This window comes from Macrosteles quadrilineatus, unplaced genomic scaffold, assembly GCF_028750875.1.
Source record: "Macrosteles quadrilineatus isolate MER2022 unplaced genomic scaffold, UCM_ALF_1.0 Scaffold_1__1_contigs__length_201487025, whole genome shotgun sequence".
Taxonomy (NCBI): Eukaryota; Metazoa; Arthropoda; class Insecta; order Hemiptera; family Cicadellidae; genus Macrosteles; species Macrosteles quadrilineatus.
Window position 1 is genome coordinate 26,206,616 of NW_026542594.1, and position 25,493 is coordinate 26,232,108.

Sequence of the window (25,493 nt, forward strand, 5' to 3'; positions counted from 1 at the left end):
TGGCAAAGAGCATATTTTTGTATCAGCTTCAAAACTAGTTATAAGATGGATACAACTCTTGAAAAGTTTTTTTCTGAAACTAAAATTTGGATTATCACAGAGTAAGATTATTGTCTTTTCATTTACAAAGTTATCCACAATATCAATCAAATCAATCATTAGTTTATCTTAGGCTCAATCCAATTTTCTTAGTATATTTTAAAGCTCTCCCAAAGAATCAAAAGACCCCGGCCTAGACCTAATTATTTAGAAGGGCCTATATATAAATTGATTAGGTTACAATGAGGGTAGCAAAATCACTATCTAGTTTATAAGATTTAGATTGCATAATGTACCTTCAACACAACACAAAAATACAGGAAACTAAAAAACATTTTAAACCTTAAACAGCCACATCTAACAATATAAGACAAGATACAGAACATGTAATGACATAATTTGAGACCGAGTAGGCTTGAATAACGAAAACAAAAATTATGTAAACAACAACAACTATGCTTGTGGTTGTGAATAGAAAGATAAAATATCTATAACAAATATTTTAACTTATAAAATAAGATTGTAGATTAGTTACAAGTTTAATATGTAGCCATAAACAGTTTTATGGCAGTAGGCAATGGCCAGCTGCAAATTGAATATCTACGAAAATACTGACTGAGTTAGAGATAACATTTAACAATCATCATAAAACTATTATTTTTATGATAAAATAGAATTGGAGAAAGTCGTAAAGAAATAAAAATGATAAAACTCAACAGTTCTTGGAAGTACTTGAATACAACAATTATTGTCGTGATAAAATGTTGTTGTTGTTGTAAAATGTTGTTGTGATAAATGTGTTGTTGTCGTGGTTTGGAACTGCTAATGGGGTTTTTATTGCATCATCACCCTAGTAATAAATTATGAAGATCGGAAACAAACATCTGATAAGACTTTTATGTGCTCGGAACCAACTGTCGTTGACTACGATAGTAAACTGAAAGTAATTTATTATTATAATTAGGCTGTACCGAACCGAATTTGTACCGTGTCAAATGCTGTACCGAACCGATGACGGTAATTAAGCTTGTACCGTACCGTACCGACTTTTTCGGTGCACCGCAGACCCCTAGTTTGTAATTAGAGAAACGTTTCTTATATTTTCAGGCATGGGCCTGAATGGTTGAAGTACCGTCACATAATGAATAAATTGCTGTTTAAAAATGAAAGAACAAAAGGACAACTGAGGTCATATAAAGTAGCAACTTCAGATTTTGTGAAAGAGTGGAGCAGAATTGGCGCAAGCCCTGTTGAAAATGCTGTTGGGGATTTGTACAATCTGTCCATATCATGTAAGTATCAGTTTTATGAGAAAAAATTCTCAACAACAAGTTTATGCGGATAAATATCCGTATGGTCCAAACATCAAAATTTGATCAATAAAGGCATATAATTTCTATAGTATCTAATTATAGAGGAAACATTTTTAATCTAAGACCAATATTAAAAACAAATTCTATTAGTAATCATAATAATTAAACACATAACATTTAATTTGGTTACTTCTTTTTGTTTTCTTGTAGTCAATATCAAGTATAAGTGTGTTTATCTTTTTAATAAAAATGGATTATGATAATTTAGTCTGGGACAAAGATAGGCTCTTGCCTTGATTAGAGATATTATTTCTCAAAAACTATTCCTGTTATTGAAACAAATTTTATGGCAGAACTCTGCTGTATTTGTTTATCTACTAAAACTTCTGTGTATTAAGTTGAATTAATTCAACTTACACTCTCATTGGTTTACTCATCCTTAATTGCACACAGCAAATACTTATTTAAATCAATTGTTAAACATTCTTTTTAAAATTTACTAGTGCTGTTTACCTATAATTCATCACTTTTCGTATAGATTACTAAAATACCCCCGCCGCAGCAAACCTGCAGACTAAGCGAATTTCCATATGCCTGATTGGATTTACACTAAAATGTCTCCTTAAAAATATCACATTCCTTATTTAAATAGAATCAGTTTAACACATACTTAGGTTTGCTGCAAGAGGGAGGGTAAAAGTGTTTTTTTTTTAATGTAAAATGTTAATAGTCAGTAAGAAATAAAAACATTTTCCAAATTTGGGCAAAATATGTTAATAAACAAGCAAACTACAACAGTTTACTTATTCTCCATAAGAATAATATGGGAATTTTAAATTTAAAATTTTTTGGAATTTTCTCTGTAACCATTAGGTGCATTATAACGCTTCAATATACTAAATTATTTGTTTTTTTAAGCTCTACAAAATAGTTTGGAAAGAAATTGCAAAATTTTATGTATTTTGAGTTAAAAATGGGAAAAACACATTTATACCCCATAAAACCCCCCTTAAACCCCCGTTCCCATGGTCCGATCATGCTGGTTCGCGAACTCGTTCGAATAAACGTAGGCTTCCACGTTTGTACCAAATTTCATCAAAATCGGATCGTCTTTGCTCGAGTTATCGCGCTAACGGACACATATATATATAAATATATATATGAATTTGAACGGATGGTGTTTTTAGCCTCTAGGGACCTCAAAGCGAAAAAAAAAATCGGTCCCGGGTCCAGGTCTTACCATGAGTAGGTACTACAGTAATAGCTTATTCCCTATATGGGAAATTCGCTAAAAGTTAGGTTATCAGAGGACAGAAAGATTTAAAATTTAATTGTAAACTTTTAACTGAAAATAATTTGAAATTTGGTGTTAACAAAAAGGTGTTTTTAACAGTTTTTTTTATATTCTCGTCTCGAAAAAATCTCGTTCAAAACAAAATCTAGTCTTGTGGAACAAGATTTTAAATTTCCCGAAATTTCAAAACCCGTCCATCCCTACTGTCAAATCAATCATTGCAAAGACATGAAAATGATACGTATATTTAACTGTCTCAATTACATACAGTAACTTCAACCCCCCCTTCTAAAGACCCTTCTGGTAATTATTTAGGTGTGACCGACAGAGGGTTAGCCTTGATCTAGGGACTGAGACCCCTAGATCAAGACCCCTAGATAGTGGGATTTTGCTAGAGTGAAGTGAAGAGTTGCTAAACTATGTTTACAAAATTATTTTATAAAAAAAATTGCATAGGCACGATGAGTTTGAAATATAAGTCATTGCTTGTTAAACACCCAAGGTCCGTTCACGGATTCACATATTTAACTAGCTAATTTTCCTAGCCTATACTGGCATGCCCACATTTATAGTTCAGAAGTGAGCATGTATTTACTTGACACATTTTCTTATGTATCAGATGTGATTGCCACCCTTCTTGGATCATCCTATCCTGAACATCGAGATAAGCTGAAATCAGAAGTAAATCAACTTTCAACTATAGTTTACAGTATATTTGAAGAAAGCGCAAAACTAAATCTACTTCCAGCCAAGATCGCTGCAACATTTAAGTTACCAGTCTGGCAAAGATTTGTCTCTTCTGTTAGTACAACTTTAACATCAGGTTAGTTTCAGGTTTGTAGCCTACTCAGGTAGGATTGAATCCTTAACACAAAATTGTAACCGAGCACACAGAAATTTTATTACACTAAAAAAACAAGAAATAGCCTTACCTTCATGAGAGTGTTTAATATAATAAAGTTTATCAAAACTAGTGAAACATTATACACCTTTGCTAGAGAAGCCAAAAATATAGGGCAGATATACCAATATAGTAGAGGAAGGCGGTTATCAGAAAAAACGGGTAGGATTTGGTTCAGTTTGGATATGCAAATCTGACCCGAGCCTGAATTTGATATCCAACACTATCTGTTAGACATCTGATTTATTCAGATAGACTGTGTATTTTTATAGAGGTGTGCGGATAGTGAAATTTCATTTCAGATCGGATGGTTGAGGCTCAGTTCGGATCGGATCGGATATTGGGAGGTTCGGATTTGGATATTTTCAGATTCGGATAGTTTGGAGCGGTTAATAATAAGCTGCATATGTATTTTTAACCTATTAAACACTGTTAAGCTGTGTAAATAAACTTAGATGACGATTTGAAATTATAGAATTTCAAATTAATATTTAACAGTTAATTCCACAGTTTTTTCTCTCTTGAAAATCACAATTCACACATCTATTTTCAAAAGTTGGTGGCTTGAATTAAGTACACTAGCAGCCAAAATCTTCACACAACACTTTAGCTCAGCAGGACTGATGTCAAACGTTTGGGCTTGTTTACTGGAGGTTATGTTTTATGTTGTATGTTGTTTCCTGGTTCTCACAAGACAAGGAGTTCTATCTCAAGTTTATTTTCACATTGTATTTCCATAAGTTTTTGGAACGGATTATTGGCCTTAAGTGGCATTCTACGTGTTTGCCAAGTTTAGAAAACATCACTAATGCACTAAGCTGGGCTCTAGCTCACGATTTGATGTTGCAGCAAGTTAATTAGAGCAATCAGGCTTTATAACTCTGTAAAAGGTGTGTATTCCTGAATTTATAAATTTCATTCTACAATTATTCACTGCCAAACATAATTCAGTAGAACCTTGATGAACCGAGAATTACACTACCCTACATAACTTCATTACCCCAAGTAAAATACCAAGATAATTTTTAAAATTGTATTTAAATAGTATAATCTTAGTTTGTTAAAAATGGATTGTATGTTTAACAATTGCAGTCCATTATTGTTATGCAGTATGGTCCAAAATTATTGTTTTTGATTTTGAAACATCACAGTTCATTTGACAAAATTAAAGTTGAAGCAGCCCAAGGTCAAGTCACCCTTGTGCAATACAATAGTTTTTTACAAGCTTTCTCCAGACCACTGGGGAGGGTCGGGTCTGATAAGCCGTCTATTGTCCACCCCCAAGGCGGTTCAATCCTCATTAGTGCCGCTCGGCTGCACTCAGTGGGGGACCCAATACCACAAATCAATTTTTAAAATGAATAAAAATATTTAGCAATAATTGTTTTATTGATATCACCATGAAATTTCGATAAATTTGGTGTAAAATTTGACAAAAATCGGCCAATTTTACCGATTATTAATACAGTACCAATAAAGTACTTTGGTAATTAAATAATAGGTAAAAATTAACCGATTTTCGTTAAGTTTTACTCCCTGTTGTGCGCTATGTCACAAAAGCTAAATGAGTGATTAGTAACCATGGCAACTTGTTGAATGCGTGATGAAGGGAAACCCAAGAAATAGAAGAACAAAGAGAAAGAATAATGATGTTATCTTTATACCCTATTTACAATTGCTGTTATTATTATTATATTTATGTAAGATTTTATGATTTTGTTTTATAGGTTTATAAAATAATTCTTTTTAACAAGGGAATATCAATTTATAATTTATCAACGTGCTTCTCTTCTGAAACAGCAATACTGGATGCATAATAAAGGCAATGACCTAAAACATCATGATTGTGCAATATTGTATTTTGATGTTGAAATTCAAATCATGACAAAAGTTTGTATATTTCCCCTGGTCCCTGTCATTATTTAATAATTTAATATACACAATTAATGCTAAATAATCGTGGTTAGTTCTAATTTTATTTTTGATTATTCAAAGTTTCTACACAATAAGACAATCCAAAGTCAAACCGGGCAATGAATACCCGAAAAACAACGTATCTTGTCCTGTGATTGGAATACCACTCGCCAGTCCTTTAGGTTTAGGGAAGTAGTGCTAGTCTATATAGCTTCAAGGTCGTACCCACCCCTTCCTCCCTCCCGTCCTACTCGACTCACAGTTGCTACCTGCGCTCCTTTCGAGGTCATTGCCCAACCCCTCCCACCCTTCTATTGTGTTACCTTTCTATTGTTTCTATTCTGACTTTTTTTCGGGAAACATTAAATCTTTTGTTTACGTAACAGCACAGATGTAGGCTAGATTTTTCTACTTTAAAACAGTACTGTAAAAAAAAAAATATTACGCAGCGCCCCTAGTATCAGGAGACAAGCACGAGTTGACTTTCATTTGACCATGGTAGTTCTTTTCTGCTTTATGTCTGTTCGGTCCAGATGAATCTAATCGTAAAGCAAAAAAAGCCGATAACGAATAAACTAGATATCGGTATTGCATCATACGGCTTCTTTGTCATTTGCTGTTACGTCGTTGGGAACTTATTGCTGTAATTTTGTCCTGGGAAACTAATAATGATGGTTATGAAGATTTAGTTTTCTGTCTAAAACGTCAAAATATGTTGTCTATCCGAAAAAGTCGGATATGTAACGGATAGTGTCGGATATCAAATTTGGGCTCGGTTCGGATACGAATATCCAAACTGAACCGAATCCGATCCGATTTTTCGTATATCCGCACACCTCTAGTATTTTACTTTACTAATATAATGGCTTAAATACCTTCAGTCTCCAGTTCAAAATAAGTCAGTTATTACTAATAGTTAATATAATAAATAGCCCAGAAATATAATGGAAAACGTTTTTATACTGAACAAATTATTGATACATCTTTTTAACAATTACACCAAACCAAACCATAACATACAAAAGGTAAACAAGACAATTAACATTTGATCAGGTGATGATGTACAGACAAGATGAGAAATATTACTTCTCTAACACCACCCCTTAATGTTTATCAACTTGATCCAGTACGATTAATTGCACTAACTCTTGATGCATTGGGCCATGAACACCTTTTGTCTTGTTTTCTTGACATAACAAAGTTTTCAGGCTGTTGAATATATAGGGCTTCTTTCTGCTGTCTGTTAAAAAAAAAACAGTTGACAAATCCAAATGATGAATTGGTGTACGATCATGAACCACATTATACGCTTGAAATGGTCCAATGTCCTTTGGTTTCCGTTGTCTCTGTGGATACCTTCTCACCTCTGGTTCTGCTTCATGATCATCTGTTGTATACATCTCTTCTAAACTTAATTCTCTGTTTTCTTTGTTAGGTTCTGATATTGTGTAATCTGTTATATACATGTCCTCTTTTAGATTTGATATATCCTCAGCTAGGTCATCATTAACATCATTCTCAGTTATGGCTCTACTCTCTGAGTCATCATTTGATAGACCTAAAATCTTATATGATTTGTTATCTCTCACTTCTCCCCCTTCAACTGGTTTTTCCTCTAAGAACACAACATCTCTAGATATGATTATCTTAGAGGGATATCTTGGATCAACAAGTCTGTAGGCTTTAGAGTTTTGGCAATAACCAACAAAAAACAACTCACGACTTTTGGGATCGAGCTTCTTTCTTTGTCCACTTGGCACGTGAGCAAAAGCTTTGCAACCAAAAACTCGCAAATGCCTAATATCAAACTTCTTGTTGGTCCACACCTCTTCCGGTGTTCTCCCAAAAACAGCTTTAGTAGGAGACCGATTCTTCAAATAAATTACGGTATTAGCTGCTTCAGCCCAATACTTTTTGTCCAACCCAGAATCATGCAGCAGAGAACGAGTCTTCTAAAAAATTGTATGATTTTCCCTCTCAGCAACGCCATTTTGAGATGGTGAGTATGGAGCAGTTGTTTGATGTTGTACTCCAGAAGCTTTAAGAAAATCTTCTAGCTCTTTGTTCACAAATTCACCTCCATTATCAGTACGTAGTTTCTTCAATCTCTTCCCGGTCTCATTTTCTACAAGCAATTTCCATTCTTTAATTTTGGAAACAACTTCATTCTTTTGCTTCAAAAAGTAGCCGAATGTTTTTCTTGAAAAATCATCAGTGAGAGTTAGTAAGTATTGAGCTCCTCCATGCGAACTAACATTCACTGGGCCGCATAAGTCGGAATGCACTAATCCTAAAATTTCTGCATCACGAGTTCCCTTCTTCTTTTTAGAACAAGGAGTTTTAGTTTGCCTACCTTGTATGCAAGAAATACAGGGTGAACCTTGACCAGAATATGACATACCAGTTGACATTTTGTTCTTCAATAATTTCATGGATTTCCGACTTAAATGAGCAAGACGACGGTGCCATAACTCTTCTGTGTCTTTACTATTTCCAGCAAAGTTACTTGACATTTGGTTATCAGGATCAATGTCCAACTTGTAAAGATCATCTACATTTGTGGCATGAGCTACAGGCTGACCTGATACATTACAGTCCTCCTGTTTGTATACATCACACCCGTCTTCAGAAAAAAACCATTGTTAGACCTTTATTTACCATTTGACTAACAGAAAGCAATTTTAAACTTAAATTAGGTACATGGACAACATCAGTAATTTTTCTCTCAACAGACTCTATCATGACTGTTGCTTCTCCTTGACCTTCACATTTCAGCTTTTCATTGTTCGCCACAATGACATCCATACCAGTTCTTCTATACTTTTGGTATTTTTGAAGTGAATTTCTCTGACCTGTCATGTGATTCGTACAAGCTGAATCAAGATACCAGCAATCAGCACTAGTTTTGGCTGCTAATGCCGATAGAACACACCAGTCACTGCTTTCATTACTGTTATTTGATATCTGATTAGCAAGTTTGTTCGGATTAGTACCCTTCCTGAATTTAGAAGAATTTTTAAAACAATCTGATGCGTTATGACCATGTTTGTGGCATCGATAACACATCACTTCAGAACGTTTAGTGTTCTGTTTTGTAGCTAATGCATTTCTATTTGAAATGTTATGACTAGAACTGACAGATTTTAAATCTTCTTGAAGTAATTTAGACTTGACTAGTTCAACTGTTAATTTGGTTCCTGAGTTTTCCAATGCCATAACCAAAATTCATAATGACTAGGCAAGCCATTCAACATGACTACAGCAAGAAATGCATCTTCAATGGGCTTACTTATGTCTGCTATTTGTTGTGAAACAGACATAATTTTAGTTACATAAGCGTCCATTAAAACAAATTCAGAAAGTTTAGTATTGAATAAAACTCTCAATAAACTTAGTCGTCTAACTAATCCCTTATCCTCAAATGCATTTTTAAGATTGTCCCAAGCCTCTTTTCCAGTTTTTGCATTTCTTACGTGAGGATAACAACAAGGTTTTACAAAGAAACATATTTTAGCAAGTGCTTTTTGATCTTTTTTCTTTTCACTTACCAAACCTTCCATTTGAATTACCTCACTTTCCCTTGTATCATCCGGTTCAATTGTATTCAATATACAGGGTTAGTGAAAAGTGTGGAGACCCCCTGTTATTTTTTTAACAGCCCATACTAGAAAAAACTAAACTCTACACACCATTATGGAATGTTATTAAGTACTTTTTGGGCATAACCGCCACTTGGTGTTCATCCCCAAAATGGGGGATTTTGGGGGAAACTCAAAAATTTCAAATACAAAGACCCATCAAGTGACCGATGGTAAAAGAAAACCAACAACACAAATTAGAGGTCTCTATCTCAATTCAGTAAAAAATGGCAGCCAATTGAAATTCTCATAAGTTCCCAAACCCAAAATGGGGGATTTTGGGGTAAACTCAAAAATTTTAAATGATAAGTCCCATCGAGTGACCCCTCATTTTGAAGGTCATGATAAAAGAAAACTAACAACGCAAACTATAGGTCTCTATCTTAACACAGTAAAATATGGCAGTCGATTGAATATAAAATTGCAAGCTATTACCGATTTCTAAAGATTTCAATCAGCTTCCATTTTTTACTGGATTGAGATAGAAACCTCTAGTTTGCGTTGTTAGTTTTCTTTTACCAGGATCTTCAAAATGAGGGGTCACTTGATGGGGCTTATCATTTAAATCTTTTGAGTTTCCCCCCAAATCCCCCATTTTGGGTTAGGTAAGCAAGTGGATATTAGGCTTAAAAAGTACGTCATAACATGCCAAAAAGGTGTGTAGAGTTTAGTTTTCCTAGTGTGAGCCACTACAAAATTTACAGGGGGTCTCCAGACTTGGAAAACTGCAAGTTAAATTTAACTTCTGAGAATTTCAATTGGCTGCCATTTTTTACTGGATTGAGATAAAGACCTCTAGTTTGCGTTGTTGTTGTTGGTCTTCTTTTACCAGGACCTTCAAAATTAGGGGTCACTCGATGGGTCTTTGTATTTGAAATTTTTAAGTTTCCCCCAAAATCCCCATTTTGGGGATGTACACCAAATGACGGTTATGCCCAAAAAGTACTTCATAAGATGTCATAAAGATGTGCCGAGTTTAGTTTTTCTAGTATGGGCCGTTAAAAAAATAACAGGGGGTCTCCACACTTTTTACTAACCCTGTATATTCGTGCATTAGGGCCATTTTCATTGCAAACTTCCAGTTATTGTAGTTGGAAACTCCTTCAAGCAGTTCAGTTCCTATTTTCATGTCTCTTTCCCCCATTTTAAAAGATACTCCACTATGATGAATAATACCAAAGATAGCAGCAGCAACAAATAGAAGGAAAATTGTTCTGTTGAAAATATCTTACTTTCAGGATTTACAATGACAAAATTTACATTTACAAATTGTAAAAGGCCCATAACCTAATAGTTAATGTAATACATAGCCCAGAAATATAATGGAAAACGTTTTTATACTGAACAAATTATTGATACATATTTTTAACAATTAGGTCAAACCAAACCATAACATACAAAAGGTAAATAAGACAAGATGAGAAATATTACTTCTCTAACAATTGCAACCTAGGTTTTAGCACAACGTCAGGCATTCTAGCCAGAAATGTTCAGTTCATTAGATGTCGTTTAGTCAAAACTATATACAGTTCACAAGACACTAGGGGTCTGCGGTACAGAAAATTTAAGGTCGGTACGGTTCGGTACGGTACAATATTTTGTACCTCGGTTCTCGGTACAAAATCGGTACGGTATGCGGGTACCCGTATTTTTGCGGTTTTCTTCTCAGAACTGTATTTAAACGATTTTTTTAAACTTTAATACATTGACATTACTATGAAAATGGATAGTATCCTACATTCATGGTTTTCTAACAACAATTATTGTACCGTACCACACATTATTAAAAAAAATACCTTTTACTACTACGAGGATTGTGTCAAGAAAAATCACAGTTAAGATAATGGCTTTACCTATTTACTCTGAGATACTTTGAATAGCCATGATAAAGTGGTTTAAAAATAGGATAAGAGTTTTTATGAATAAACATGTTTGAAACATTTATTGACAAGATAATTTCACAAAACTGGTAAATTATTTCCAACCAACACAATGTCTAGTTGTTTTTTTAAATTGTTAAAAACATCTAAAAGCATTCAGTACGAAGACAGTGTAGTTTTGCCAGCTGTTCACAGCAGACGACAATGAAAAATTGGAGGTTATGATGAAGTAATGGCAAAGAGCATCTTTTTTATCAGCTTCAAAACTAAGATAGGTAATAAGATGGATACAACTCTTGCAAAGTTTTTTTATGAAACTAAAATTTGGATTATCACAGAGTAAGATTATTGTCTTTTCATTTACAAAGTTAACATCCACAATATCAATCATATCAATCATTAGTTTATATCTCAGGCTCAATCAAATTTTCTTAGTATATTTTAAAGCTCTTCCAAAGAATCAAAAGACCCAGGCCTAGACCTAATTATTTAGGAGGGCCTATATATAAATTGATTAGGTTACAATGAGGGTAGCAAAATCACTATCTAGTTCATAAGATTTAGATTGCACAAAGTACCTTCAACACAATAAAAAATACAGGAAACTAAAAAACATTTAAGCCTTAAACAGCTACATCTAACAATATAAGACAAGATACAGAACATGCAATGACATAATTTGAGACCGAGTAGGCTTGCATAGTGAAAAAAATATGCAAACAACAACAACTATGCTTGTGGTTTCGTCAATAGAAAGATAAAATATCTATAACAAATATTTTAACTTATAAAATAAGATTGTAGATTAGTTACAAGTTTAATATGTAGCCATAAACAGTTTTATTGCAGTAGGCAATGGCCAGCGGCAAATTGAATATTCACAAAAATACTGAGTTAGAGATAACATTTAACAGTCATCATAAAACTATTATTTTTTTGATAAAACAGAATTGGGGAAAGTCGTAAAGAAATAAAAGTGATAAAACTCAACAGTTCTTGGAAGTACTTGAATAGAACAATTATTGTCGTGATAAAATGTTAATGGATTTTGACTGCTAATGGGTTTTTTATTGCATCATCACCTTCGTAATAAATTATGAAAATTGTAAACAAACATCTGATAAGACTTTTATGTGCTCGGAACCAACTGCCTGGCTACGATAGTAAACTGAAAGTAATTTATTATTATAATAGGCTGTACCGAACCGAATTTGTACCGTGTAAAATGCTGTACCGAACCGATGACGGTAATTAAGATTGTACCGTACCGTACCGACTTTTTTGGTGCACCGCAGACCCCTACAAGACACAAACACAAACAAATACACTAAGGAAGAACAAATACATTTTATAAAATCACCGGCCACGACAGGTGACATCCAAGCCACAACTTGATCAGAATCCCAAGGTGCATATAGCAGTTGAGCACTTGTAGTTGAGTTAACTTGTAGCAACAAAGCTATGCACTTACCGAATGTAATGCTATTACTTGTTTGGCCCTTTATACTTTTTAACCCATGGCCAGTAAAATCATGTAACCATCGGTAGCTTTTGCTGTGACAGGAATATTAATTTAATTCTTATTCATTGCACACTGTTTACTTTTACCCTAGCAAACTATATTCATTGTCCATATTGAAATGTAAGTGTAAAGAAAAATATTATTTTTTTTAACATTTTTTGTTGTTTTGTAGCTGAAAAGCTTGTAAATCAATCATTTCCTCTGGCAGCCGAAGATGGAATCCTGCTCCAAATGGAGAAAGAAGGTATCACACGAGACAAAATAGTCAGCATTGTTGTTGACTTGATTTTAGCAGCAGCCGACACGGTGAGTTTGAAGTAGTGTTTAAGAAAACAAAAGTTGCTCAAAATTTGCCGAACAAGCAGCTTATTTCAGATTACCTTTGGATCGTCCAGACAGAAACTTGAGCTTGTCACCGATTTGTATTAACATAATTTAACTAGTACGCAAGGGAAGTAATTTTTAGTGAATTGTCATTTGCAATTCTTTTGGTTTGGTTTCTGTTGGGAGTTTTGTTTTATTAGTTGTTGGTTTTCAGTTAGTTGTTTTTTTTAGTCTAAAATAGATCAAATTACCACCAGCATGAATTTTAGCCTAAAGGACACCAATGACAATTTTTTAGGTTTATTGTGAGTGATTGTAGGTTTATGTTGTTATAGGAATTATTACTGGTAAAACTTAAAAGTTTCTAAATTTGAACAATATGTATGCTGTAGGAAGATGTTTACATAAATAAATAATTTTACGTTTTTAGCACGGGAAGTGTTGTAGCCATGTTCAAAGTCACTGCACTTCTGCAGAGCATGAATAAGCAGCACCGTTGCTAATCACGAATCAGATGATTACGTACAAACACCAATCGGTCCTTCTAAATCGGTGTCTAAAATCACTATGCAAATATATCCATTGATTACCCATAGGGAAAGAGCTAAGAAGATTTTAAATTGCCTATTTATGAAAAAAATATAATTAGTTGTCATTGTCTTAAGGTTAACAACTTGGTAACTGTAGAATAGTATGATTATAATTTTTTACTTACAAGACAGCTAAACATGTTAGAATAACCTTTAATTACTAGAGCCCAATGAAACATATTAATTTCTGATCCTAAAGGGAAAGTATATTTCCTACAGTTACCTGACAAAGTGGGCTTCCTTGCACTGATTATAAAACGCAGAACTCACAAAAAAGTCAGTTTTTTCTTTTATTCTTGTTTATTGTTAACTGTTGCTTCTTTCCACAATCTTGTTAGGAGTAAAATTTTTTTAATAATGTGTGGTAATTGTTGATTGTTGATGTGTGGTTGGTTACTAATTTATACTATTTTATCAGAGTAATGACAATGTACCAAATAAAAAATAATGGTTTGAATACTTTAATCCTGAAAAGAAATCAGCAAAAATACTGGTAACATTGTAGGCTACTGTACCGAGGCACAAAATAGTGAAAATAATGTATAATACAATACCGACCTTAAAATTTCTGTACCGCAGTCACACATTTTGTTCAAATGGTAAAGCCTAATTTTTAGATGAAAATTAAATGAAATGAAAATACTTTTTTATTGAGGCGAGCATTTGGACCACATGGTCCTTTCTTACACTTAACGTCTTAATTACTAAATATAAACTAAACAATACATTTTTATAAAACTTGTAAAACTATAAACAAAATAATAAGTAAAAACTATAGTTATAAATCTTTGTCCCTAGTATACGCATACACACACACATTCACTCTTTGCCATACCTACGCCTAACGCACGCCATCCCACCAAGCCACAGTCATCCAATCGAGGTAGTACACTTTCAGCGCCGCCGTCAGTCTGGAACGGGATTTTATGCTCCTGAAAGGGAATGGTAGGGAGTTCCAAAGGTGACATGCTGTTACTGTAAATGATCTATTAAAAACTGTTGTCTTATGGTGAGGAGTTAGGAGAGTTGATGAGCCAGAGCGGGTATTTCTTGCACCTCTTCCATTTAAAAATCTAAAATAATTTGGAATGTTGAGATTGATAATGATGACGAATCTTTTATTGTTTTGTTTTAGACTCCTTATACATTGCTGTGGGCTTTGTACCTCCTAGGGCGCAACCCTGAAGTCCAAAATGAAGTAGCTCAGGACATTCTGAAGGGAACAAATGACCCAGAACAATGGCTGAACAATCCATTTGTAAGTAAAAACTGCAAATGTACTAGAGGTATGCTGATATGATAGTGATTTTCCAACACTTCACCGATTATTCCTGTCCTTGGCTTTTCCTTGAATGTGAAACCAACTCTTACTCACATTCACTTCTCGGCTTTGCCTCGCAGATGAAATTTGGTGAAACTTGAGCGTTCACCAGGAAATGCCACATTTGGCATTAGTAATGCTATTAATTCATCATAGCATTTTGAGCCAAAATGAATAATGTGAAATTAAACATGTGAAGGTAGAAATGATTTTTGAAGATTGGTTGCAGAAAGTTCAATAAATTTTAAATGTGTATGGATGGTGAAATTTCAGTTTGGGTCGGATGGGATAGGAAATTGAGAGGTTCAGATTCGGATTGTTTGACATTCAGTTACTAAATAAATCAATATTAAGATTAAGAAGTTGTAATTTACACATTTTTACACACAAAAACTACATAATGAATACTTTGAAATTATGATATTGTAAGTCCTTAGTTAACCTTAGTTCAGTTTTGAAAATTGTAGTTTAAATTCACAGCTTACTAAAACCAAAGAAAACATACTACTATAACCCAGAATGCCAACCACATGGTAAAAAGCATTAAGTGTTTTGAGAGAGCTTTGCCTGTCAATTCGTAGGCAGCGCCACCAGCGTTGCCATGCACTCAGCATAGCAACGCTGGTTGCGCTGCCTACCAATTGAAAGGCAAAGCTCTCTCAAAACACTTAATGCTTTTTACCATGCGGTTGGCATTCTGGGTTATAGTAGTATGTTTTCTGTGCTAAAACTTAACAAGAAAATTACCAACATTGTACAACAATAAATCAGTAAATAACAAGAGAGTTGTGTTTACCTTTATGGCTAAAAACCCGACCTTTGACCTTCGATTTTTCCTAAACCAAAATTTAAAAAAATTTGTATTGCTAATAACTTATTGTTAAGGTCCAAATAAAAATATAACATCAAAATAAAAAAATACATAAAATGCTCACATTATTATACGCACAGCCCTTACTCGGGGACAACGTCCAATCGTGAACTAGGGCCTTGCCTAGCTTAGTGCAGAGTCCCGAGTCTACACTTGGTAAAAATGCAGAATGCAGACCAATATTGTAAGAAACAATCAATTCAAACAATGAATGGATTATTAGGCCAATAATCCGCCTCAAAGAAGTAATGGAATATGGTGTGAGTAACATAAACTGATAACGTGAGCATTAGAGGTGTGCGGATAGGATAGTTGTGGCTCAATCGGATCGGATCGGATAGTAATAGGTTCGAATTCGGATATTTTCAGATTCGTATAGTTCGCTGTTATTTAATAAATTAACAGCAAGGTTAATAAGTTAACGTCATTTTATTAGGGATGGACGGGTCCCGAAATTTTGGGAATTTTTCGGGAAAAAAATATTTCCGATTATAGGGACGGGATAACATTTGATTCGGGAATTTTTCGGGACGGGATTTGGTCCGATCGTCGGCGATTTTGCCGCTTTGCGAGTGCCGATAATGCCGCTATTGCGAGCGATAGGTCCGCGAACGCAGGAGACGAAGTCATTTCGATGATTGCGCCGTGACCGCGGAGTCCTACCGACGATCACGCCGTGATCGCGGACTCATACTGACGATCATGCCGTGACCGCGGAGTCATACCGACGATCACGAAGTGACCGCGGATTCCTATCGACGATCATGCCGTGACCGCGGAGTCATGCCGACGATCGTGCCGTGATCGCGAGTCATACCGACGATCATACCGTGACCGAGGAGTCATGCCGACGATCACGACGTGACCGCGGGTTCCTACCGACGATCGCGCCGTGACCGCGGAGTCATGCCGACGATCGTGCCGTGATCGCGAGTCATACCGACGATCACCCCGTGACCGCGGAGTCATACCGACGATGACGCCGTGACCGCGGAGTCATACCGACAATCACGCCGTGACCGCCAGTCATTTCGACCGCAAGTCACAAGTTTCTATAGGTACCTGTAAATTGTTACCCATTTTTTGGTTTGTTTATAGATCAGTGCCACAAACGGTAAAAATTGATTTCGTATGTCTTTTTTGGTAACTGCAATACTCAAGACTTTCTTTTTATGCACAGAAAAAAATCCCGTCCCGTCCCGTCCCGAAAATCGGGAAGGAAATAAAACTCCCGTCCCGTCCCGTCCCGAACTAAAAATTCAATCCCATCCATCCCTACATTTTATATATCGTAACACTGGTATATGGTAAAACTATTTTTTTTTGGAATTTCTTGTTTGATAATTATGAAAAGACTTCTGTTGTTTTAGTGTTAAAACAACAAAAGACTGTAATATTTTTTTTGACATAAATTAATTTCTAAAAATAAAAATGCATGGTACAGTCATAATATTATGTGCAGAGAAATGACTAATACCGCTATCCCTAAACTCTAAACCAAACAAGATTCTTATTGCTCTCTTTTGCCACAAAAAAACTATCTGCTCCAGCACTACCTCCCCACAACATATTAGCAAATAACAAATGTCAATGGAAGAAACTAAAATAAGAAGTTTTCATTAGCTTCTGACACAAGTCTTTCTCAATTAAAAAAAAACCCTAGCCAATCGATTAGCTAAGCTATTGGTATGTTCCTCCCATAGTAGTTTTTGGTCAAGAGTAACACCAAGAAGCTTTACTGACTTAGCCATGTTATATTGTTCAATTTGTCTGAATGTAAATATTATCCTTTCAGTTTTACTCTAATTTATCTTTAAATAGTTAAAATCAAACCACAGATTGGCAGAAACAGAGTTGCTCTATTAATATGGTTTATTACATCATTCAGACAATTCCTGTTTACTAGCACAGATGTGTCGTCCGCATGTAGTATGGTATCACAATCTAAATTAACAGGTAGGTCATTAAAGTGCAATATAAATAACTTACAAAAGCTCTTAACATCCTAAGTGAATCATCAAATCATTTTGAACCTCCATTTTTATTTTTACCTTGCACTTTAATTTGTTTTTGGACTCTAGGGCAGAAAAATTGTACATAGATGAGAGGATATTGACAAAATATTCAAAAGCGGCATTTGTATCGGTCGTTTTAAACAGTTGTTGCCAGTCAAATTGATACAGGTGATTGACAAACATATATAATTTGTTTTCATTCACCTTCCTATAGGACACCTGTTTTATGTAGGGAGAGTCTGTGGAAATTGAGAACTTAAACTTAATAACCTCTACCTCAACATTTACAATGTTGTCATTTTGATACTTATTTACACTGATTGTTTTTATTGTTCATTTTTTACACTGTTTGTTGTTATTGTTATTAGTTTATTCACAATGTTGTCATTTTGATACTTTACTGATTGTTATTATTGTTAATTATTTACACAGGTAGTTGTTATTGTTGTTAATATTTTACAATGTTGTAACTGTTGTAATTTCACCCACATTGTTCATCACCGCCACCATAATTTCTTACGCATATATATTATTATTTTTTTTTTATTTTGTATCTTGTTGCATGTATATCTTATCTCACGTCGAAATAAATAAATAAATAAATAAACCTCATAGTCAGAAATGGCAGTTGCCCGAGATAGCATTAAAAACAATTGTTATCAATATTTGTAACAATGTTATCTATATTGCTATTTTGCCTGGTTAGAATATTATTGACATGATACAAGTTAAATGATTTAAGAATATTAATAAGTGTTACTGTTTCAATTTTTTTACTTTTAAGAAATCTATGTTAACATCTGACCCAAGTACTATACTTCTATTCGGCTTTTTAAAGATATTATAAAAATACATTAAAATCAGGGGTTGGGGTCCTATACAAAGAAATAAATAATACATTTAAGGCATTTACATATATACAACAAGCTTCAAAATGACTAGTAATAGTAAAGTGGATGATGTAGATCAATTCAAAGCCAATATTACTGATTCTCTAACTAAGATAAATGTTCCCCCGTATGGCTCATTCCTGCAGTAGGCAGAAGCTAATTAAAAACCTTCAGGTACATACAACTGTACCTCATCATTTAGTAGCCAGTGCTCATAATACAATATCACAACCAGTTTCATCCAACATGACTGACAGTGCATTAACTTTATTCCTTAATGATTGAATATTTAAATGCATTGTGTTCATCAATACAAGTCATAAGCAAGAGCACTCACATACGGATTAACGAACCCCAGTAAAAATAAAACTATTATTATTTTCTAATTAACATTTTTTAACATAAAAATAAAATAAAATGAGTTAAAACAAACCTACCTACATAACAAAGTAAAGTAAAAATGAGAAATTTAAGGTTATGTTTATTGTGCAGGTAAGACAAATATGTGCAGCTAAAACACAGCAAAACTAGCTTATGCCTATTAGCAAATTTCCCATATAAAAAATAAGCAATAGGGTGGGTTGAAAAAAATCAATATTTTTTTGAGTTGTAATACCTTGGAAAAGTTGATAAATTGTAAGACAAAAACAGGGTAAAAATATTAAAAATATATTCTACCACCCAGTATATATGTTGCAAAAACAATCAAAACTCAAACAAAAAAATAATTGACAAAGACAATACTCTCTTTACATTTACTATGTTAAATTACAGAAAAATCAAATAAAAAAAAAAAAAAAAAAACTGCCTGAACGATTTTGATTAAACTTTGGTATGTTATAGTCCTTTTACTTAAAAAAACTGTACAACCCCCGTTTCTGTAAACATTACAGTTTAAGAGTTATTGCAACTTTAAAATTTAGTATTTTATAGTTTTTTTAACTCCAAAGAAAATGTTAACAACCCCAATTGCTGTTCAAATTACGGTTCACATCACAGTATTGTAACTTTTGTTATTATTCCCCATAGTAAAATCATAGTTTCTTCCACTGCTCCCCCATGAAAGGGTTGTTGACAAGCTAATGGTAGAAAGTATGTGTCAGGTTGCTGATACCGTTTATTTTAATTTCATGATGGGTTAGCCTCTGGATCGTAAATTGCAATATAAAAATGGTTTATTTTACCTTTTTGCGTCGAACGATCCGTGTGTAGTTAGTACAACTACAGCTGTTTCATACCACTAGGGTACATCATCAGGTTGTTGGTAGAACGTTAGATAAAACAGCATTCATTCATAGATGAACTTGTCAAAATAAATATGTCTATATACACATAATACACGAAAAACATTTAAATAACACGAATTTACGAACTTGGCCAAGTAACGAACACACGAGACAGGCGCCGATGGATGTTGCGTCATGACTGCTGTCGTGTGTCCAAGCATCAGCTGTTACCCCTCCCCCCCAACTCCTTTATCAGGACCAGTTTTGTTTTGGTTTAAATGAATGGCAGTATTGTAGATGATATTAGATCTGAATGAAATTTGTTCGTTCAATATATGGTCAGGGTGTTCTTTGGATGCCTTGTATATTTCAAACTCCTCTATTGTGTCCATGTATCTGCCTTTAGTACATAAATGCATAATTTCTAGATTACTATGTATGTCCGTGTAGTTGTGGTTTGCGTTAATTATGTGGTTGGCGAATGCTGATTTCGAGTTCTTTTTGGGAGGGGATCTCCTGATAAAGGAGTTGGGGGGGAGGGGTAACAGCTGATGCTTGGACACACGACAGCAGTCATGACGCAACATCCATCGGCGCCTGTCTCGTGTATTCGTTACTTGGCCAAGTTCGTAAATTCGTGTTATTTAAATGTTTTTTGTGTATTATGTGTATATAGACATATTTATTTTGACAAGTTCATCTATGAATGAATGCTGTTTTATCTAACGTTCTACCAACAACCTGATGATGTACCCTAGTGGTATGAAACAGCTGTAGTTGTACTAACCACACACGGATCGTTCGATGCAAAAAGGTAAAATAAACCATTTTTATATAGTTTATTTTAACAAATATACTCATGAGATACTGAGATAAACTTTTATCATACTCAAAATTTCAAAGATACAGAATTGTTTGGTTTGTTTTTCCTACTGGACACATTTTCATATTGGTGTAGTCATTTATGCTCACATACTTACTACTGGGAATACTTGTATGGTGGCAAATGACATATTTGTATGATTTAAGATTCGAGCTGTGATGCAAGAAACTCTGAGGCTGTATCCTGTAGCTCCGTTCCTTACCAGAGAATTAGCTGTCGACTGTGAGATGAGTGGATACAACATTCCTGCTGGGGTCTGTATATACAAAACAGTCGTAGTGGGCCACAAAAGACAATTCTATAAAATCACTGTAAAACATTATCAACCCAAGAGACAGTGACAGAATTTAAAAATTTCGATCCGCATCTCAAGCTCACGTGGTTGTGTCAAAATGCTGCTAAATTGTTATTTTTTGATTGCGCAGTTTTTGCAGACTCTTCCTAGAATCACAATTACATTACAGGAATAAAAAGCTAGGCTAAAAAATCAACCTCTTGGAGGCCAGTAATAAATTATGCGACTTGAGCTTAGCCTAACCAATCATTTAAACCAACTGTTTTATTTGACCTGACAACATTGTTTTAGACGGGGTGACAATGTCATCTTACATTGGCTTGACTAAAATTCACACCCCCTCCTCAACCCCTAACCTGAAAGTTTCCATTCAGTTTAAGTTGTATTTTTAAAATTGCTTAAAAAGACTATTAGTGATTTTTTACTACCTTTTTACTTTATTAACACGTTCACTGCTAATGACGCACTTGTGCGTCATAAGTATATTAGCAGATATATAATACATGATGTATATAATCTTACTAATATTATAAATGTGAAAGTTTGTGTGTTTGTTTGTTTGTTTGAAGTTCAATCACGCATAAACCACTGGACGGATTGGGCTGAAATTTGGCATGATGATAGCTTACATTCCCGATTAACATATAGGCATATTCTTATCTCAAAAATCCTTTCGGGCTCTGCCCCAGTGGCTCTGTAATTCCCCATGTTAACCTTATGAGTATTCATATTTAAAGGGAATTAAAGAATTTAGTCAGCTGTTTCAACTAAAAAAGTTGGTTCTATGATATGGAAAAGCATTAAAAAGTTATAAGATTTACCAACAGGGTGCAGCACTATATTTTTTTTGCATTTATGAAAACAGCTAATTTGAACTAAGCAGTAACAAAAAACTGTGATTTGCAATGAGAACTGTCAAATTAGGATTGTTTACAGTTATGTATATGTTTTTCATTTCATGAATAATTTGTGATATTTTGCGAATTGATAATTTATTTTTCTCTATTGTTTAGGTAAAATGGTAGAACATTATGGCTATGGTAGATGTGTAATACTATAGAATACTGTAAATTTAAAAAAGCAAATTTTATCAAACTGTGTCCTCCACCCATTGCAATCGCAAAGCTTGAGTATAACTGCAATAAGCATTTTATACTTATATTCCAACCCCGTACGAAGGACGGGTACTCTGCTAGTTACATAATATATTTTAATCCACAATTTATAGTATAAAATTTATTTAATTAAAGATATATTGTCACTCAATTAACATGATCATGTTAATGTTTATGTTTATTAGCCATTTATAAAAGTATTACATATTATTAGCAGTGAATGTGTTAAATAAGTTTTTTTGGATGGTGAGGAAGCTAGTAATGTTCTTTGTAAACTTCCTTCGTTATTAGCTTTATTTCACGTTGCTCATGTTTTTTTCACCAGTAAAATTATATTCTAAGCATGCCTTCTAAATCTAATCTAGACCTTATTTTCTGTAATAACGTTACAGTAGACTCCCTCTTATCCGGACACCTTTTAACCGGACATCGGTTTAACCTGGACTACACTCGGCGGAAATGACATCTCTTTAACCGGACACTTTTTATCAGCACATTGGTTTAACCGGACTAGATAGGTAGGAAGTGGGTGGTACTGAAACGACTGTTCTCGTGTGAAAGATTTGAGACCAGTGATCACGTTTCTAGATACAATGCTCTCCTAAATTTAAGTCGAATATCATAGTAAACAGTCCGTTTTAATAAGTTTTTGGGGACGTCGGTTTAACCGGAAAACCGTCATCCAGACTGGCCTTGGTCCCAAAGAGTCCGGATAAGAGGGAGTCTACTGTACCATCAACACACTTACCCAATTTTTGTCACACTGTGCACAACAAATTCTAGCTTACAAATATAATTTACAATTTTACTAACTTATGATAAACATTTAGTAGTAATGAAACATTGGGACAAAAATTATGGTTTTAAAAAAAAAAACTAATTAAAATGATTAACAAGTATTTCTGCATTTCAGACTATGGTGATAATGTCTTTGTACACCAGTGGCCACTCTGAAGCACATTTCCCTTCCCCAGAGAAGTTCTGGCCCTCACGATGGCTCAGGAGTGGTGAGGACGGGAGGTTGAGAGGGGTGAATGACAAGTCCGCATCTCTACCCTTTGCAATTGGAGGGCGGGCTTGCATAGGCCGTCGAGTCGCCATGGCTCAGATTGGTCTTACTTTATCTGAGGTAATGAAGATAGCATGTGAGAGGATAGTGCGAGCAAAGACAAAAACTTCTCCCAATGCTCTTGCGTTCTCTGAATACGTAGACTATATTGAATTAGATATAGCAGCAATTTTTGCAATCGCTGTACAAAAAAAAAATCTATCGTGTTGTGGGAAGAATTCTTGTCTGCAGGTGCATACCACTCATCACTCTAAAAGGTTCAATCTACATGTGTGTACAAATACTAAACTTTTGTTGATAGTGAATTATCAAACTTGGTATGAATTCTAAGCCTGATAATAAGCTTAGTCTGATTGGTCTTTAATTAAATTGAAACTTTTGTAAACCTCCTCATTAACCGGTAGAATTTTGATAATTTTGTTGTTAATCTTTCTAATTTCAGCATTAAGTGGAGCAAGAATAGTACGGTATTTCAAATCTTCAAATTGAGCCCTTGCAATTTGGACACCAAATGCTTCTTCAATAATATCTCTCATCAGCTGACATGGTGACATTATACGTTTGAGGAACTTTAGTGCGCTAACATTCTTCTATATTTTGAGCAGCGATTCGTTTACGCTCCTGCTCATCATGATCCTGTTGTTGTTATTGAGGGCCTGTTGTTCATCAATATTCCTCGGCCATCACATCAAAAATTATTCCTCTACTTTTATTTTTGGATGCTCGACTTGGCTGAGGTTCTTAGATGTTTGGCGAGATGTATGAGCTGGCTGGAACTGGTTCAGTTGTAATTTGTTTCCTGACAATCGATTGTAGCTTCTCTCCCTTACATATTCTAAATGTATTTTTGCTTTGGAGGTCTTCCGCATTTCATTCTTAATCTTGAAAATTAACCTTGAAAACATTAACACTAATATGTATGTACCAAATAAACCAAACTAAATATAGCTACTCTTTCAAAGGTTTTGTCCAAATAAAGTTATTTTTGTTTACACATCAAATCAAATTATGACATAAAAAATAACTTGTATCAGATATTTTTGTTAATTGCAGCCACAAAAAGGTATTGACCGTAACATGGGCACTTTCAAGGGCTGTAGGAAAAAAACTAGATTTATCCCAGCCTTGTGACCCACCCCAATCGATTTCTCGTGGCCAAATACCCCACACAAAACCTTGAAAGGAAAAAAGTTTGTACACACGCTTGTTTTAGAGTGCAGTATACATGATTACTTGGATTGATACACAATGACATTCAGGTAATATGTTTTTATGTTTACAGATTCTGTCACAATTTCATGTGGAAGTGAAGAAAGAAGTAGATATGGTGTTGATGTTGGTTACAGTTCCATCTGAGAATATACCTCTTTTTCTGACTCAAAGAAAATTGTAATTTTTACTATACATGATAGGTTTGAGTGCTGGACAAAAGATATTTTTATAGCAGTCAGATTTAGCTCAAAAACATTTTTATTTCATTTTGATTTGTATCCAAAACTGAAAATTTAGTCTAAAAGCCATTACAAATTTGGGACAGTTTTGGCTTTTTACTGGCGAGTCTCTGCAGTAAAAAAAAATGTTATTACTCTATTACTGTTTTCAACAACAAAAACCTGTCTGTGTACATTTTTTAAATGCTAAGGCCACAAGCTCTCAAACCCTTCAAGGAAAATTGTAACTTGTTCAGAAATGGTAAACGTTCCATTCCTAATATTCATATACTATGCTATGCTTCCATATCATTTGTGCTCCTAAGCTCTTAACAGTTTCACCTTTGAAGCCAATTATTTTATAGAAGCTTAGGGTCTTTACTCTTCATCATTTTAATACTCCTTTTTTCAACTAGTATAAATTAGTTATAACAAGAAAAAAAAACACAGGATACCAGGTGCCTTTAAGCTGATGCTTACCAATAAGACTGAAATAATGTGATTCTGGGACATTCAATGATACTGGTTATTATATCATATGTTAATGTTACATACAAATATAACTATTAATAAGTGAATTAATACGTCTAATTTATACTTCCTGTCATCCTGTTGACCTAATTATTATTACTAGTTAACCGCCCGTGCTTCGCCACGGGAATATTGTCAGCAATAAAAGAAATAATAATTAACAAATACTGTTTATCTTTGTATTTTATTTAGGGGTTGTTTAATTTTTTACATGAAATAGAACTGATAGTTTGCCTGTATAAACTATTTTATGTTAATCAAACCAAAATATGATTTTAACCAAATGAATGTTTTACCTAATAAGCAGCTATTTATGCTATTTAGATAATTTGCTCAAGTATATTCCTATATTCGTCGTTTTTTTCCCCATTACATTTGTTGTATGGAATAAAGATAGTCACTTATCCTACATGCAAATCACGCATCAGCAGT

The 25,493-nt window shown here is 34.2% G+C and overlaps 1 protein-coding gene across 3 annotated transcripts in view; it reads left to right on the top strand.

The window, feature by feature from the left end:
- The window catches only part of LOC129005506 (cytochrome P450 315a1, mitochondrial), a 48,362-nt gene extending 23,254 nt beyond the window's left edge, over positions 1-25,108 (top strand). For 2 of the 3 annotated variants that reach the window (XM_054434418.1, XM_054434425.1), the window contains 7 exons: positions 1,147-1,331; positions 3,266-3,469; positions 12,674-12,807; positions 14,551-14,673; positions 20,768-20,875; positions 22,945-23,160; positions 24,383-25,108. In XM_054434418.1, coding sequence (XP_054290393.1) covers positions 1,147-1,331; positions 3,266-3,469; positions 12,674-12,807; positions 14,551-14,673; positions 20,768-20,875; positions 22,945-23,160; positions 24,383-24,493 — 1,081 coding nt within the window. In that variant the 3' untranslated portion in view covers positions 24,494-25,108. The remainder of the gene's footprint in view (positions 1-1,146; positions 1,332-3,265; positions 3,470-12,673; positions 12,808-14,550; positions 14,674-20,767; positions 20,876-22,944; positions 23,161-24,382) is intronic. The other variant, XM_054434433.1, reaches the window with a different exon arrangement.
- The last annotated feature ends 385 nt before the right edge of the window (positions 25,109-25,493 follow it).